The sequence below is a fragment of the Calidris pugnax genome, unplaced genomic scaffold, assembly GCF_001431845.1.
Source record: "Calidris pugnax isolate Ruff unplaced genomic scaffold, ASM143184v1 scaffold314, whole genome shotgun sequence".
Taxonomy (NCBI): domain Eukaryota; kingdom Metazoa; phylum Chordata; class Aves; order Charadriiformes; family Scolopacidae; genus Calidris; species Calidris pugnax.
The window spans coordinates 337,005-355,181 of NW_015091027.1; the positions used below are offsets into that span (position 1 = coordinate 337,005).

At 50.9% G+C, this 18,177-nt stretch overlaps 1 protein-coding gene across 2 annotated transcripts in view; it reads left to right on the forward strand.

The window, feature by feature from the left end:
• The window catches only part of ZMAT4 (zinc finger, matrin-type 4), a 61,648-nt gene that overhangs the window by 41,411 nt on the left and 2,060 nt on the right, over nt 1-18,177 (forward strand). For both annotated transcript variants that reach the window (XM_014955938.1, XM_014955940.1), the window contains 2 exons: nt 3,463-3,690; nt 12,167-12,263. In XM_014955938.1, coding sequence (XP_014811424.1) covers nt 3,463-3,690; nt 12,167-12,263 — 325 coding nt within the window. The remainder of the gene's footprint in view (nt 1-3,462; nt 3,691-12,166; nt 12,264-18,177) is intronic.

The following is an 18,177-nucleotide window of genomic DNA, read 5'->3' on the forward strand; positions in this document are numbered from 1 at the left end:
ATCCATCCGAGTGCGTTGCCGGGGGAAGGTGGCGTTGGCCCTTCGGCACCGGCAGCGCTGGCTCCCGGGGGGTGATGCCGGCTCGGAGTCCCCTGTGTTTGGGGTGAGGAATAAGGGTATGATTTTACCGGCAGGGAAAGTTACCGTGGGTTTTTTACCCTCTTGTTCTGTAATTCGCAGTGTGGGGTTTGCGTTGGTGCTGGAGGGGACACAGCGAGTGGTTCCAGGTTTGGGTGGGAGGGTCCCGGTGTCTGCCTTGGTCCTGGAGTTGTCTTCTCAGGAAAAGTGAATTTCTCCCGTGCCCCGCTGTCATGGCTCAGTGGCTTTCTCATTTTCCTGCTCAGTTCCTGGAGTGGCAATGATAAAAAGTTGGGTGCCATTTAAATACAGCTATGAATAAAAAGCTTTGCATGCAAGAAATAAGTCAAACATTAGTTCATTGCCAGAGTGCTAAAGTGTTTCTAACTTTATATTTTGCTTCTTGCAGCAAAGTAAGACTTTCTCACTTCCCTCCCACAGCAAAAGGCTACGTAAGGCAGACTGTCATGAGCTATTTAGCATTTGAAATACTTGAAATAGTCAAACTAGCAGCTTTTATGTTTGTGTTTTAGATGGAGAAACATTTTTAACATTTGACGTTTTGTGAGTGTTTATTATTAATTTTCGTGTCGCTGCTCGGGGAATGATGATATTTTCTGTTCTGTTGTAGTTTATGTAGCGCATTTCAAAATGATAATCCACATGCGTGGAGAAGTCGACGTTCATCTGTTTTTCTTCAGGAGGGTTTGGGAGGCTGGGGATGTTTTCATTAGCTGTCGGCTGGGCTCAGCACACCCTGGGGCTGGCGGTGGCTGTGAAGGAACCTGAGGAACGTGGCTTTGCAGGAAAGTGTGTTGTGTTGTGGGGAACAGCTCCCTGCCCCTGAGAGCCCGTGGGGGGTGGCCGAGGGTCCGCGCTGGGTCTGTGCGGGGTCTCTGCTGTGGGGGGCTCAGAGCAGGGATGGGTGGGATGGGGGTCCCGAAGCAGGAGTGGGGGTCCCCGCAGTGCTGTCGGGTGGGCAGAGCCACCAGCCCCTCCGAGCCCCCCGGGCTGGCTGTGGGGCAGCAGAGGATGCTCCAGTGGCATTTCTCAGCGAGCAGAGATGTAACTCCTGCCGACACCACCAGCTCCAGCCGCCCCGGTTCCCCTCTGGCAGCAGCTGTAACGTATAAACAAGGAGAAAGCTGACCAAAATCTGATAGATTTAACTTTATAGCCTGGGGCCTGGAGAGCAGCAAGTCAGCTCTATCACAGAGCTCCAGGACTGCCGTAGTAAGGGGTTGTTTATAATCCAGACGCCCGAACGTCTCTGCAGCCCAGTCCCGGTGCCCGGGCAGGATCTCGGGGCGTGTGGGGTCCCTGCAGAGGGTCCTCGGGGTGTGACAGGCGAGCAACACTTGGTCTTCATGGGTCAGGCATGTGCAAAGTCTGCACGGGGGGACGTGTCCCCACAGCATCTCGGGGCGTGTGGGGTCCCTGCAGAGGGTCCTCGGGGTGTGACAGGCGAGCAACACTTGGTCTTCATGGGTCAGGCATGTGCAAAGTCTGCACGGTCTCAGTTTGGACGGGCAACAGTGCTGTTTCCCCATCTTCTCCTTAATCACCGTGCGTGGGTCCTGGGTCTCTGGTGCACTTGCCCTCTCGATGGTGTGGGCACCTCGGAGGGGCTGGGGGTGCGTTTCTCCTGATGGAACTGTGGGTGTTAGGACAGATGTTGGCTTTGGGATCAGGACACAGCTGGGTCCTTCTGAGCCCTGCCGGGAGCAGGTTCCTGGAGGCAGCAGGACAGAGCTGGGACGTGTCCAGGTGCGGCCCCGGGGCAGAGGAGAACGTTCTTCTCTGGCATTGCCCTCGGTCCCTAACGCGGGTAGTGGAACGGGGAGTGGCAGAGATGAGGCAGGGGAATCCTCAGGGGGGGTGAAATGAATCCAAACAAGCAGGCAGTTGGTGAGACAGCAGAATGAGGAAAGGAAATATCTTCCCATGGTGTAATCACTTTATTAACTAATCCCCGAAAGAGCTCGTGGTGCTCGTGCTGGTAGCAGCAGCAGCAGCAGCGAGGAAGCTCTTCTCCAGGTGTTTCTCCAAGGCCAGAAGGGCGATGGTGCCTCAGCAACCCTCTGGGCACGGAACTCTGATACCTTGGCAAGTGTCATCAAAAACAATAGAGGCTCATAAACGCCTGGAAATTGATAAGGTTGTATGTAACGTTATATGTAAGATACAGTTTCCTCGATGAAGGTTAATGGACGTCCCTTCCCAGGCAGGTCAGCAGAAGATTTATAACAATATTAACTTTCTTCAGCCATGGAGTCAATTGCAGTGGGCTTCAGTGGTAATTACGCATCTAAATATACCCCTGTCTTGCTCATTGCTGCCATTCCCGGTGTCAGACACTGAGGTGGGTTCATCACTTGCCAGCCCGTGCTCTCATCAGGGCTCAGCTGGAATTAGCACGGAGCTCTTGATCAAAGGAGAGCGACCGAGCTCCTCTTCACCACCTTAAAATGTGCCTATTCTTGTATCACAGACAGAGTGCTTTGTTAATTATTTAGATAGCAGACATTTCATCTGGAAAAGAAAAGAAAAAGAAAACCACATAAAAGGGAATTTTTGAATGAGGTGTGATAATTAAGTGCTAGTCATTGTATATATTTGTATCCCAATGTTACCTGAACTTTTATTTTACTTTAAACTGTTTTTCCATGGCTTTGTGACTTATATTGTACAAAGTAGGAAAACTGGGGCCAACAAGGTGCAGCTCCATTATGTAAAGACTGATCACACATTTTTCTTTGAAATTATTTGGGGATTGTGTTTGTGGTGACCTCCTGGTGAATCTGAAGGAAAATGGGATTAAATTAAGGTCATGGTTCCTGGTACCTGTCAATTCACAATGTGAAGATACTTGAATTAAGGGACTGACTATTGAGTATTTTTTTTCATGTGTGACAATTTACAATTACTACAGCTTTCCCTGTTCTTACCGAGACCAAATAAATTGAAAAATAAGAATCCTGAGATAATGATAAATCTGTCTCTCTGTCTTGAGAAGTAGGTGGCTTTGCATGTTTTGTTTATTCTCCACTGGCAATTTTTCTTGGAAGTAGCAATTTGAGCAGGGTAAGTTTAGCAGGTTTAGTCACAACAGCAATAAGCCACGTGTCTGCAATGAGAGCATCCCCCTTTCCCAGCCAGGGATGTGCAGAGAGTTAAGGAACAGTCAGGTGCTATCCTTTCATGCTGCTTTTTTTATGAGGAATGGTGGATTTCCGAGCAGTGCCATTCAAAATATCCAGTGGGACCCTGTAACTGCTGCTAATTATTCCCGGTGTCTGACGCGGGATCTGCCCGAGGGCCTGCTGTTGCTCAGGCGGCAGCGCCAGGCTGGAGGAGCTCATGTCTGAATGTTTCCTCTTACAGAAACCACCCTGGGCTCCCTCAAGCAGCCGCTCCCGGCGAGTCCGGCGGTGGTGCCGGCACCGCACCAGCGGCGAGACTCGGACCGGTACTGCCAGCTCTGCGCGGCCTGGTTCAACAACCCCATGATGGCACAGCAGCACTACGACGGCAAAAAGCACAAGAAGAACGCAGCCAGGGCCGACCTCCTGGAGCAGCTGGGGAAGACCCTGGACCTGGGAGAGCTGAGAGGTGAGAGCTCCGGGGTGCAGAGAGCAGGGACCTGCTCCCCGTGGTGTCGAGTGGCCACGGTGAAGCCGTCGTTGCCCTCTCTGGTCACCATTCCTCTGGTGAACTGGTGCAGGGAACACCGTGGGGCTCTTCCTGCTTCATCAGGTTCTCGCTACGGTAAAAAGAAAAAAATCCCCTCCTGTAAGATGACGCTCTGCAGTTCCAGCATCCTTTAAAAGTTGTTTCCTAGGTATTTCTTTTGCCTCTTCCTAAAATAGTCCCTTCCATTAGCACACACTTCTGTCCTCCAGCAAATCCGGACTATCCCTGTGAGCTGAGGGGAGAGCACGTGGAAGCTCTTGGCCCGCGGGGAAACGGGGACAGGGATGTTTGTTGCTGGAGGCAGAGCGCTCCCTGCATCTCCCCAGTGCAGAGCAGGGCATTAGCTGTCTTCTGTGATCTAATTAGTGCTTGTAAAACACTGCCATGGCCCTGGGTCAGCAGCAGAAAAGAGGAACTGAGCATTTGCTGTGGGTATGTTAAACACAAGTTTTCTGTGTTCCCGCTGAAGGGAGAGCAGCCATCCATCTGTCTGTCCACCCGTCTGTCCATCTGTCTGCCCCAGCCCCACTGGGAGGGGCTCTGGCACCCATGGGGTCTCTGCGGGGGCTGTGCCCAGGGTCACACGGATTTGGGCCTTGTACCCCTCCGGGAGGGAAACCCCTTTGTATGGAGCTACAGCTGGTACCAAGGCTGCCATAGACCCTGAGCATCCCCAGTCCCTCCTGCAGCCCTCGAGCATCCCCTGAGCATCCTGGTCCCTCCCGCCCCCTGAGCATCCCCAGTCCCTCCCGCAGCCCTCGAGCATCCCCTGACCATCCTGGTCCCTCCTCGTCCCTCCCGCATCCCCCGAGCATCATCCCATCCTTCCTGCTACCCCCAAGCATCCCCTGAGCATCCTGGTCCCTCCCGCAGCCCCTGAGCATCCCTTGTCCCTCCTGGTCCCTCCTACAGCCCCCAGGCATCCCCGGTCCTGGTGGCAGCCGTGCCTGGCGCTGATGAAGGACCAGCTCCATCACACTGTGCCTGTTGATGGAGATGTGCTAATTTGTACCGGCTGAGGATTCTGAACAAAGCACATTTTTAATATAGAGGTGTAATTACAGGAGGAGAGGTATGAGACTCCTGTTGAAAGTTTTCTCTGTGGTCTTGATTATAATCCTGTTGCACACAGTATTTGATTGAAGCAGACTGAGGAAAAAGTGCGGGTTTGATTTTCAGACCCATGGGGGAGAGGCCGTCTGGTTTGCCAGCAAGACATTGCATTAACATTTTAAAATGTCTTTTTTTTTTTTCCTTGCTAAATGAAATAATTTTCCTTCAAATACTAATGACTATGCAGTATATTGTGCATTTCTTGATCTCAAATAAACCTTGTAATGGTTATCCAGATCCTTCATGTGCTACCTAGTGTGACTCACAATGCCATAAATGATTCATGGGGCTGAGTCACTGCCCGCGGTTGAAAATATGCGGGGAAATAAAACCTGGGACAATAACATGGAAGTGCTTAGTACTTTGAACTGTGCCAAGCTCGAGAGTGGCTGAGGATGTCATTAACTGTAAATAAATCAATTGTGAAGTGTTTTATTCATTTAGCTTGTGCCTGGGAGAACTGGAGTTGGAGGGATTTACTTACTCATCAGCCCGTGTTGGTTTTTAACTTTGCGGTGGTTCTGGGCAGGGCTGGGACTTGCAGATGGATCCAGGTGGTGCTGCCAGTGCCCGTGGGCTGCAGGAGAGGGGGACAGCAGAGCCGGGCTCTGCACAGCCCCGGGGACAGGGGAAGCCACTTCTGGTCTCCTGGGTGCAGTTCGGGGGTGCCCAGTGCTCTCTGAGGCCGAGAAGCAGCTCGGCCGGGCCTGGTGAGCCCAGGAGATGTCCCTGAGCCTGCCCAGGGTGTCCCCCAAAGCCTGTCCCTCCTGTGGGAGCAGAACAGCGGGGAAACCCTCTTCTGTACAGCTCCTCTTGGCCAAGGGGTGTGATGTGCTCTCCTGTGGGCCTTCAGCTGGGGGGCGAGAGCAGATCCTCACGGATGTAGAAGGCAGATCCCTGCAACAGCCACGATGGGACAGAGATCTGCCTCATGTCCCAGGAAATAGCCTTACCTTGGCAGATAAAGCCGTATCTGAGTCAAGAGAAATGATAAGAGCGGCATTTTGGAGACCAGCGGTGGTCTGTCCCAGGCTGTCAGTGAGATCTTGTCTGACCATCACTTCTGGTGGATTCCAGTGTCCATCCGAGTGTGGTGGGATTGTAAACCCTGTGCTCCCCCTGCTCCCTTCTTTTGCTCCCTCAGTACTCACTAGAATGCAAACTCATTTCCTTTCCACGCTACCCCTGGTGGCTCCTTCCGTCACAACTTAAATATTAATTCTATTTTGACTACTGTGGGAGACGAACATTTGATGCATTGTGTGAGCTTGGAACGAGCAGTGTCAGTTGAAGTACAACATTTCAGCAGCCTTTGATGTTTTGATAATGGCTATAGTAAAATATTTATTGATAAATATGAATGTGTATTTGGAGAAATAAGAATAGAAATATATTTTTGGAGAATTGATATTTATAGGAAACAAAAGCATTGATTCTTCTTGCCAAGTGCTCATCCTGCAATTTTGAAGTCTATTTTCTTCTCAGAAATGAGAAATAGGGGGAAAAAAGGACAAAGAAACCCCACTAATGGCAGTATTTCTCTGGTCTGCATGGGGTCAAAGCCGCGTTAGGTGCGATGCCCAGTCCCACAGCCCACGTGCTGGTGGGGTGTTGGAACCTCTGGGCTTCGCTGAGTGGATTCGGTGTGTCCTCTCCTGTGCTACACCTTTGTGTGAACAGGCTGAGCAGAAGATTCCACGTGCAGACAGACCCTCCTTCATCTCCCCAGCCTCCATAACCTGCGCTTGGGTGCCTCTTGTGTGGCAGAGGAGGGCTTTCCAGGGCACCCTGGGCTCTCCCAGAAGCCTGCCAGAAAAATCTGAATTTTACATAGTGATGGAGACAGATTTGGGGCCAGCCCTGTGTGACAGGACCCTGTACACAGCAGGACCGTGGCTTTTCTTCCCAGGGCATTTTGCCCCTGATGGACAAGGCAGGCACCGGGCTCTGGAGCAGAAGCTGGTGCCTCTCAAGGGAATTCACTGTGAATCCCTAAAATAAAACACAGCAGCCTCTGCAGTAAAGCAGGATGGGGACGGCTGCACAGGGATGTTGTCACCTGAAGGCTTTGTATTTGCAGGTAAATTGTCATAGTTGCAGATGCTATCTTGAAAAATCAGGCAAAGAGCTGAGTTTCATTTTCCTTCTCAGCTCATAATTTCTTTGTATGCCTTATAAATACTTTTCATTCTGTGCTGTCACTTTTGGTTAGTAAAGAGCGATTTAACAAGTACTCCCCTGGAATGCGTTTTAATGCATTTTATGCAGAATGACATTAATGACTTTACTTGTTAATATTTTATTTAATGGATATAGGAGCACATTCCATTTTACATGAGTGCATGTCATGGTGCAGGGGAGGGAATGCTGATGTGTGGTGGGGATGTGAATACAGAGTGGGCACAGCATTTCCCAGCCCAGGCAGGGACCCCCCTCTTGCTGGCTCCCTGTTGAGCTCGTGCTGCACTCAGCTTGCTTCGGTTGGGGGCATTTTATGCCAAACTGGCAGCTTTGCTAAGCTCCAGTGAGATCTAATACTGTTAATTCTGATGTTCTGGAGGTGATGTTCTGGTGTCCTGATGTTCTGTGCCTGTGGTTTCAGCCTGCATTCACCTGAGGCTGGTTTCCTTTCTCCGTGTCTGGTTTTGGTGGAGTTCATGCCACACACAAGACCTTTCCCATCCAGCCCGTCTCAGGATGCTGGAGTCAGGCTGAGAGGTCCTGCAGCCCCTGTCCTGCTGCAGAGCAGCTTCTGGCCCCTTCCCCACCAGCTGGTCCAGCCTGGGCAATGTCTCCATCCATCTGGAACACAACCCTGGGATTCTGCTGGCCACGAGCGAGCCCACAGACCTGGCCTGTTCCATGGCTGTGTTTTCCAACCGGTGGGAAGAGTCCCCACTGCTGGACGTGGGGACAGGATTCCCCCTCCTTCATCACCACGAGCAGCCTTGACGTGCTGCTGGAAAACCCTCAGTGTCCCCAGTTCAGAGCTGTAATCGCTGGTGGCGTTTCCACCTACACAAGTAATTAAGATTCAATAAGGCTGCTGTTAATGTATGCTGTTAAATTAGCTGCTGAGCATTAGAACCTTATTACCTTAATTTAAAGTGTTACCGGTGTCTCAGGTCCCCGGTCGGGATCTCTGTGGTGCGGGGATCGTGGCCTGGCCCCGGGGTGAAGGCGCAGCCCGTGGGGGTGTCACTGCTGCCCCGTCCTCCCCGGGGCAGGGCTGGACCATATTTTGGTGCCCCTCAACTGGAAAAAGGAGAGAGGAGCTGCCAGCTCCGGGGAGAGGCTCTGCAGTAGCACCGTTGCCGCTGCAGCCAGAGTCGGCTCGGCAGGGACAGCATCTGTGAGTGTATTTGATTTTTGTTCCGACACATGCAAATATAGGTGACTATTTAAATACTTCTCCATTATCCCTTACCTGCTGTTTTCCGGTGCTTACCTGAATAGTTTTGAAATATTTTTTTAAAGAGGATGTTTTACTTTACGTTGGCCCAAATTCCTAGGTAAGAGACATATGAGGTGTTTGAGAAAAGTGGGAGCGTTTGTACAGCTGGTGTCTGAGGTTCAAAGACGAAAAAGTGATTTTTTTCGGAGTCTGTAGGTACAGCTGGGGAGTGGTAAGTGTGTGTATAGTTAATTGTGGTAAGCATAAACCGATTGAATTTGAGAATGCCATACATTACTTGTTCTAAATGAATTGTTTTAACAATTTGTGCAAAGAAATAGCACAGTGGAAAGGCAAAAGAGACTATTACATGGTACATTAAAAGTGTTCCTCAGGAGCGCAGCAGCCCGTGGTAGGAATCCCACAACTCGGGTATTTTTAAGCAGAGCCCTTCAATTAAGCTTGAAATGGTCTGTTCTGGTGTTCATGGAAGTGAATCAGTGCAAAGCAAAAACCCGACCACAGAGACTCTAAAATTTGCAATTCCCTTTTTTCCTAGGAGGACAGGAGAGAAATAGCTTTAGCATCAGGGGTTTGCTGTGGGGCCGGCGTGCGCGTCACGTCAGCGATGCCGGTGCGGGCCGTGATGCCGAGGGAGCCGTTAGGATGTTAAAATACAAAGCAGGGGAGGAGAGAAGAAATCACTCTCTGACACTCAGCATGCTGAGAGACAACAGCACCGGGGGGGGCGGGAACGCTTAGGTCTGTGTTTATTTGCTTAATTCATGTCAATTTTGCTCTACATCCCGGGAGCAGGAGCCCCCATCGCCATCCCTCCCCCAGGGGTGTCCAGGGGGGAAACAGGCGTTTGAGGTACGTCCAGCTGCACTCTGGCTTCCACTGAAAATGTGTTAGATGAGGCAGAGGAATGACTTTCTGTAATTCTGCCCTGAAATCACTGTACGCTTTTCCCAAGGTGAAAGAATAACAGAGCTAAATTGTAGGTACGCTGCTGGGAAGAGGGGAGAGCCCCGTCCTGCCCCGGGGACGCTCCCAAGCTCGGGTTTGTATCCCCCCCTTGTCCCCAGGTTCGCTCCATTTGTAGAAACCAGAAAGTGTTTTGTTTTCCTGCCCTTCGTGCTCCCAAAGCACAGGGATCAGGAACGTCGGGTGTGGAGAAGGGCAAAGACCTGTTTTTGTTGTTGTCGTGGTTCCTAAAAGAGACTTCTCATTTTCTCCTGCAAAAAAATAGGTTTTGAGCCCAGCTAGTGGCTGTCTCTTGGCGCAGGTCGCTTCCTTATGGAAGGACAAAGAAATTTTAAAAAAAAAAGGCAAAAAAAAAGGGAAAGAATCAAATCTGCTTTTGCAGCTTTTGCAGGTGGAGGAGCTTCCCCGGGAGCATCATGTTCTTTTGTGATTGCAAAAGTCATTGAAGAATGTTTTGGGCGAAAACCCGTCTAGAAGGGCAAAGCAGAACAACAGTGTACATAATTGCTTGATCTATCATGTGCTAAGCAGGGTGATCTCCTCTCCCCAGGCAGGGAGGAGTGCATTGGGGCACTAAGAATAAATGCCTCAGAAATGGACCAAACCCTGCATTTTCCCAGGAAATCTAAACTGACACAAATAAAAAATATTATCAGCCATTTTCAGCAGCCCCTGGGCAGCACGTGTCTTGGGAAAAGGCCTTTTTTCCTTCACCTCTGGTTGTTGCTGTCTGCTGGCTTCCTATTTTTAGATTTTCAGCTTTTCAGAGGTGGCAGAGTCTTAATTTCCTTGTTCTGCTGAGACCTGAAAATACTCTCAACCTTAAGTCATTAAATTATAATTCTGAGATGCAAGCTACTTATTGAGGAAGAAATCATTTTCCTATTTAGTGCAATAAATAGTGCTGAGAATAGCGGTTTTTGTCTCTCCCTGGGCATCTCAGGTGGCTGTTTTTCTCAGGCTGTGCTGTACAGGGATTGCCCCCGTAACCCTGGGCTTCCCCCTTCCCTGAGACCGACCCAGGACAATTTGCTTTATCAGAAGGTCTGAAATAACAAGGAGTGGAAGGGGTGGTGTCAGAAGAAAAGCCGTAGTAACTGTCCCAGCTCGAGTATCAGTCTCCATCTAAAAAAATGTACTTTGGTAGCAATGTAAAAGCTATTACAATTTTAAATGAGCAATTTTTATTATGTCCATAAATCATCTCCTGTCTCTTGCTTATTTTACCATACGTGACAATTAGTTGAACAAGGTTTGGAGCTGCAGACAGAGAAAGGTGCCTCTTCTCCTGTTACCGTGCTTGTGCCGGCAGAACCTGCCGCTCGAATCCCGCAGTCTCTGTGCCTGCTCCCTGCCTGCAGACTCCTCAGGTGAATAAATGTCTTGTCTGCAGAGGGTGTGTGTCTCACAGACGAGAAGTTTGATGTTCACTGAATAAGCAAAGCACAGGCTGATTTTGCTGGGTTTAGCTCTTCAGCTCGGATGTTTCCCAGTGAATGTGCCGAGAGGCTGTTTCTGTGACTTCCCTTATAAATGGCTTTGCAGCTTCTCTGTGAGATGTGCATGAATCTGCTTAATTGCCTGTTTTTTTTCCTTCCCTGCGATCTGTGCCCGGCAGCAGAGCAGTGCGTCAGGAGAGGTGCCGTCTCACCCAGCTGTGGGTGCTGCTCCTCGGCGGGGGGGTCCCTGCTGCAGCAACCCCCTCTCGGGGCACAGGACGGGGCAGGGACCCCCTTTCTGTCGCTCTGGGGGTGTTTGGTGCAGCTGCTGGCCCCGTCTGCTCCCACCCTCACTCGGCCCCTGTGCTGCTGCACTCGCATCGCACTCTGCAAATCACAGCGGTAAACCAAAATGCAGTATATTTACTTGGAAAATCACTTCTAACTGCGGCAATCAAATAGACAATGCCATGGGAAGTTGCACAGGCAGCAGAGAGATGTGTGAGAAGGTAAAAAAAACCCAAATCAAACAAAACCAGCCAAAGTTCCGGCAGTTTCTGCTGTGGGCCCCCTGAGATGCTGTTTCTCGCCCGGTGGTACTCGGGTGGCCAGCAGCAAGAGATCAGCTTTATAAATGGTTGTTTGTTGTTCTATCTGTGAAGGACTAAAATTAGCTGAGTGGGGGCTGCAGACAGGTTTTGTGGCCAGTAAATCCCCCAGGCTCCTGGCCCCAGCTCTCAGGTGGGCACCCGGTACCCACACCAGGCTCCAGCCCCGACCTCCCGACGGAGGACGCTGCATCCAGCAAACACAGCCCTTCCCTGCAGTGGATAAATCAGAGCTGATCCCTCTGGGGAAAAACCCAAAGTTCCTAAATGGTCTGGCACCTAAATACACAAACGAGGAATTGCCCTGGATTGTGCTTGCTGCCGAAACACCAGGGGAATAAATGGGGCTGGGTGTGCTCGTTAGTCTGAGTGCAGTGACCTCTGAGGAAGCCACCGGGGAGGGACGCCCGCGCTGAGGAGCTGCAGGGACCGCGGTCCCCGGGAGGGATTTGCCTTTGAACCCTGCTTGGGTCCTGCTCGGTCTGTGCCTTTTAAAAATATTCCTTTGGGCTTCACTAATGCTTGGATACCCTGGCCTGGAAAAGTAAATAGATGGGTTACTGTAAGAAGGAACGTCTGGGAAATTAAATGAGAGATCTGAGTACTTTCTAATTAATTAGAAGTTTGCTGAGGGCAAGGGTTAATGCTTTTTATTTTTTTTTTCCCTATCCCCTCTCTCCCTCTCCTTCTTCAGCCACTTTCACTCATTTGTACTTTGCAGCTGCCTTTTGGGTTCTGAATAGCGATTCTGAAGGTGTTTTTCCTCCCGGTGCAGCCCCGAGCTTGCCCACACCGAGTCGCGCAGCCGGTAACGAGGGCAGTGCACAATTAACGACTCTGGGTTCTCTCGGCAGGGCTGAAGCGCAGCTACACGTGCAACATCTGCAGCGTCACCCTGAACTCCATAGAGCAGTACCACGCGCACCTGAAGGGCTCCAAACATCAGACCAAGTGGGTACCTTCCTGCTTTTCCCGGTGGCCTCCTGTCCGCCTGCCTCTGCCTGGATGAATATATATATAGATATGTATAATAACGATGCTTTACACTCTGATAGCCCTGTCATCTGGGGAGCTCTGGGTGTTTTGCAGACACAGATATCGGCAGCACCTCCGGCGTGAGCAGGGCAGGGCTGACCCGGGGGGGGGCTTCCTGCGGCCCCACCGCAGCCAGGGGTGCTCTTGGCTCTTAATTTCCTGCCAGTCACAGCAAGCCCTGCTGAAACCTGCTGTCAGCCCGTCCTGCTTCCCAGGCAGCCCCTGCCTTTCGCTGCTGGAGCTTTGTCCTGGTTTCCTGGGTTCTGCTGCAGCCTCCGGGATGATCCTGCAGGCTCAGCTGGGGATGGGACCCTGGGGATGCGGCAGGGATGGGAGCTCCTGCTGGAGAGGGAATGCATGTTAAGGGCATGTTCCTATCTTCCTTCTCTCCTGAAGACCCCTCCTGTCCCCCACAAGGCTATCAATCCCCTTGTCCTCAGCCTGACCTTCTTGGGGTACTGGCTTTTGGGCAGGAGCCCCCCCTGACTCTGCTCACGGCAGCACCATGTGCCTTCACAGCACAGAGACACCTTAGAGCTTTGAGCATCGATTCCCCGTGTCCTCAGCCAGGTTCTAGGTTTCCTGTCCATCCCCAGGGAGACTTGTCAGAAGGTGCTGGGGAACCCAAATAACGTCCCGTCCTCTTCTCAGACCAGCACCTGCTGGTGTGGGATGGGAGGAGGAGAGAGGGGCAGCAGCGACCCAAACATTAGCCATGTCTGGTCTTGGTGCCACTCGTGTTCGGGCTCAATGATACAGACTCTGCAGCTTCTTCCACCTGTTAAACCTCAGAAGAGCCACTGGGAGAGTAATGGGATTAGGTGTTTCCAAGTGAAAGTGTTTATGCTGTGAATTAGAGCAATTATATATTACCCAACTTTGAGAGGGAGTGGAGGGAGTCTGCTCTGTCAATTAGTACAAATTATTAAAATGCAGTGATAAAAGTACGTGGTAAGAGAGTAGATTAATGAACTAATCTCCCTTAATACACTTACATGTGAGCTTTGGGAACCATTTCAGGCTGAAGCACTCAGGACCGCCCAGATTAGAAGAGGGATATAAAAGGTGTCATTAGTTACTGAAATGCTTCAGGTGGCTTTAGGGGCAGTCTGAAAGATGAGGCAGGATGAGCAGAACCAGCAATAAGTACTAATGTCTAATTTTGCTTAAGCTACCGAAGGCTAAGCGGAGACCTTCCCCAGCTGATGTCAGACCTTCAGAGATCCCTGGCATTACTCACCTGAGCTCTGTCCTATTTATTCGCCGGGCGTTTGAATGTCTTCCAAAGGCTGCCCTGTCTGGACCTGAGCGTGTAGTCGTACTCCGGATCTCAATTAGCGGGAGGAACTGATGGTGTCAGACTTGCTAATGAGGTAGTGTCCCCCCTGCCTCCGGGCAGAGGGGGGTGAGGCGGGAGGAGAGCAGACAGGGGTGTCCAGCTCAGCCCCCTCTGGGTGTGCTGTGGGGCAGAGAGATGGGGCTGGGAGGGCGAGATGTGGGGTGAGGCTGTGCCACGAGCCATCTGGGACCTTCGCTAGGTCCTTGCTGCCTCCATCTCCTTTCTCTCCCAGCACATGAACTGCTGGTGTGTCCCTGCTCCCCAGGTTTGGTGTGGGACCCTGTGGGACGGCACCAACAGCTCCGTGTCCCGGTGCTGCAGCCTCCCGCTGCCGGGGACCGGAGCTGAGAGCCTTCCCCATGAAACCCGGGGTGAGAGCAGCCCTGATGTGCCACCCGGCCCCGAGCTGCCAGGTATCTTTCCCCTGCCAGTCCTTCTGAGCTTGGGTTGTTAGTGCTGCTGTTGCTGCTGGTGTTATTGCAGAGATAAAGGAGTTCATCTCAAGCCAGAGCAGCCTTGAAACGGGAAATACAAATGTGCAGAAAAGATGCTACTTCTTTTCAGGGCCGGGAGGGTGCCTCACACCTCCCTCTTATACCTGCCCCTCCTGCTTTGGTTTTCCAAACACCTGCAATTAGCAGAGACAATTCTGCAGAAAGATAATTCCTTCTGCATCTATTGCTTTCCCAAATGTTTCCTTCTGCCACACTCTGGCAAAAACTGCAAGAAGCCAAACGCCGTTGCAGTGTTTTGGTGTCAGGGCTCGGTGGCACCTGCGGGCGTTCCTGGAGCTCCCCAGAGCTCTGAGCACGTGAATTATTGATAGAAAAGCCCATTTCTCTTTGATCTCGGTGAGGAGGGAGCCAGCCTGGGCAGGGAACACCAGAGCGGCAGAGGCCTGCAGGACTCCCACATTTTTCTTAAGGACCTTCCTTCTTTTGCAAATTAATATTCTTATCAGTCTTTCTAAATTTAGTTTCTTATCATTTGTTCATAATGACTTCAATCTGGTCCCAAGAGATCTTCATGGGCATTCAGTACTAGAGGAAAGAAAGTAATAAATTCAAAAGAAAGTGTGTTACAAATGTAATAATGGAACGCCAATTAGAGACATTCGTCTGACCAATTTCTATGGGAAATTGCTCTGATTATTCTATTTCCTCCATCCATTGTTCATTCTTACACAATTTTCTTTGAGGCCGGTCCCCAAGCCCAGCACGGATCCCTCCAGGCCCGCCGGGGAGCGCAGGACTCGGAGACAATAGATGGGCAGCTTGGGTTTGTGCGCAACAAAAGCTCTTCCCACCCCGTAATTAGGATGTAACCAAATTTTACTCTCCTTGTTTAAAGCTGTTTTTGCAGCTTCGTTGTCCTCTGTACGGAACCGAGGGAACGAGTTACCCGTATCTTTTTTCCCGAATCAGTTATTGCCCCCCTGCTCTGAGGGGTCTGCACCACGGGATGTGGCTGGACCCAGTGATGTGGCCCCAGAATGAGTTGGGGAGGTCTCATGACCATAGTTCTTGTTTGTCATCTGCACAGAGGACCTTGTACACAATGTTTGCACGGGGCCGGTGCTTGTGATAACACCAGGTGGCAGAAGAATTCAGAGGGGTAAAACAGCTCATACAGCTCATGATCTGGACTACGGAAATCATCTTTGTAGCTTTCCACAAGCGATTGCCTCTTCTATACAGAGGAAGTTAATTTTGAAATCCAGAGCTGGTAGTTCTGCCCCGTTTCCGCTGGGGCTCGGTCCCAGGGCACGGCCGGCTCCTGGCTCCTGTTTTCCTGGGGGGAAGCAGAAGAAAAGGTGCTGGGGGCCGGGGTCCCTCCTGCTGCCCTCCCACCCACCTGGGCGAGGGGTCTGCCCGCTGCTCTTTGCTGTTCTCATTACTGCTGGTTAGTGTCAAGACTGTCCTCTTCCTTATAACTCAGTCTGAAGCCAGTGGATTGCAGTTGCCAAGGCAACAAAACATTTTATGTAGCTGTCATACTTCATGTAATTAAAAAAAAAAACCACCAACAACAACAAAAAAAACAAAGGCAGGAGGGAATTGCAAAGGAAAAGGGTTTTGCTCTGGGGCAGGATGGGAGGGAAGGTGATCGCGGGCTGGGAGCTGGGAGCACCCAAAAAATACTGGGCAGATGAGTCTTCTGAAAAGCTGCTTTAGGAGAGAAGAACTTTTATGAGGAATGAGTCGAGTTGTGGGTATTTATTATAGTTCTTGAGAGCTCTCCAGAGAGCAACGTGCAACTGAGCCACTGCTGGAGCTGCTTTAAATAACCCCCCGTGCAGCAGAGATCTTTAAATAACCCCCCTTGAGCTGCTGCTTCGCAGGGCACGGAGTTTGGGCCCGGTCCCTTCTGCGCAGGGCTGAGGTGCTGGAGCTCCATCAGCAAAGCAGGAACCCGAGGCTGAGAACCCTCCCTGAGCTCCTCTCTGGCAGGGAGAGCTCACTGGTTATTTACAGGAATTTCAGGGGCTTGCCTGAATGCTTCCGACTGAATTTATTTGACCAGAAGATGGGGAAAATGAGGTTTGGGGGGGAAGCAGAAAGTGTTTTGTCTGGTATTTTGGTGTTGAAGAAACAGAAGGTCCTTATCCCTCTGGCCAAGGAATATGCAGAGCAAGATGATGTCTGCTTAGCTCCCCATTTTCTCCAGTGAGGGTACTTTCAGCTGTATATTTGAAAATAAAGGAAAAATGCATCCTTTTTCAATCCGATCATAAAGGGGCTAGAGTCAGGCACAGGAGAATATTTCCTTTAAGGCATCTCAAATTTGCCGTCCCTTCTGCCTGTGTCAGGGGTGGGCAGTGTCCATCCCGGTGGTGACGGGAACGTGCCCTCAGGCAGGGCCACTGGCCAAGGGCTACTTCGAGATGTCTCGGGCAAGTGGGGCTGCAGCTCGGGCTCGGCTCGGCAGCGCCAGCACAGGAGCAGGATTTCAGTGTGGCTGGACTCTGGAACATCTGCAGCGGGGAGGAGCGCTAAACCTTTAATTAGGGATTTATGAACTGTGTGGAGATGATTGAGTCATTGTTTGACTTGCTTTCCAGAAATAGAAGTGTGGTTTTTTTAATCCCCCCCCCCTCTGCCTTCCTCCTCCCCGCCAGCAGCAGCGGGATGCTGGGCGGTGATGCCGGTGCCCGCTCCGGCTGGACCGTGGTCCAGCAGCTCCGTTTCTATGGGGACCAGTGGCAGCCGAAACACCGGCTCCTGGGGAGCTGCAGGGAGGAGGGCACCTTATCTCTGAAATAGTGGGAGAGAATCCCATGCCAGCCTTGTTCCTTCTGCTTATTGTAGGCTGAAAGAAAGAAAACTTCCCTTTTTTCTCTTTTATGTAAACTGGAAAGATGAAAAATCACTGCTAAAAGTGACTTGCAACAAAGAAACAGAGGATTAGAGTCCTGGATAGTTGTGAGGGAAGGCAGAGGAGATTCAAATGCTGGGGCCAAAGAAATGCTGGTGTGGAATATTAACAGGGCTCTGCAAAAAGCAGTTCCTTGCTGTAATTCCCACACGTGGGCAGTGGGTCTGGGGACAGGGCACGGTGTTGGTTGTGGGAACCAGGAGAGGATGGCTGGAGATCCAGGAGATCCAGGAGAGGATGGCTGGAGATCCAGGAGATCCAGGAGAGGATGGCTGCGTTTGGGGAAGATGCTCAGGAGGGCCCGGCTCTGGGGCCAAAGCAGCTCCTCAGGGGCTTGTGGAGGAGAGGACCAAAGATGCTGCTGGTGGGGTACCAGTGCCCAGACCCAAGTTTGATGTAAGTGCCATCTCTGGGCTGGTTGCAAATATATCAAACGCTGTAATAATGTGTTGGATAATGAGGGCTTGAGGGCTGGGCTCTACCCTCCCCTGTCCTGGCTGTCAGTGACCGGAGGCTGAGACCCAGCCCTAGTAATTAAGAGTCTGATTATATGGGGATAATGATTCCCACTTCCTTAAGGAAGAATTTTATCTTCTCGCCTTTACTTTGTCTCTTTGATCAGCCAGACCTCTCTGCCACATCTAGAGCTCACAAATGTGTTCTAGGGTTTTATAACCGCTCATTTACACATTCATAGATGCTAATACATGTCTAGGTTTCCCTTTCAAACTCAGGCTTTCTGATTAATTTTAGGGTTTTTGCAGAGAGGGGACCCAATCCTGCAGCTGCCGTTGGGGTAGTGTCGATTCTATAGGGATGTGAGCGTGTGGAAGGGGCACAGTGTCCAGTCCAAACGAGCGCCCGGGGGAGGTGAATGGTCATTTCCAGGTGGGAAGGTGCCCTGAGGGTCTCCCTGCACAGCCCTTCCCCTGCTCCTTGGGCTGCACCTTGTGAAAGCTGGGATGATTAATGGCCTGACGAGAAGCAAGCGACAGCAGCCCTGGTGCCTGTCAGGGATTTTTTTTTTTTTTTTTTTTTTTTTTTTTTTTGTTTTGAAAAACAGGTTTTAAAAAAAAAAAAAAAAAAAAAAAAAGTTCTAGGAAAAATATTAAACCC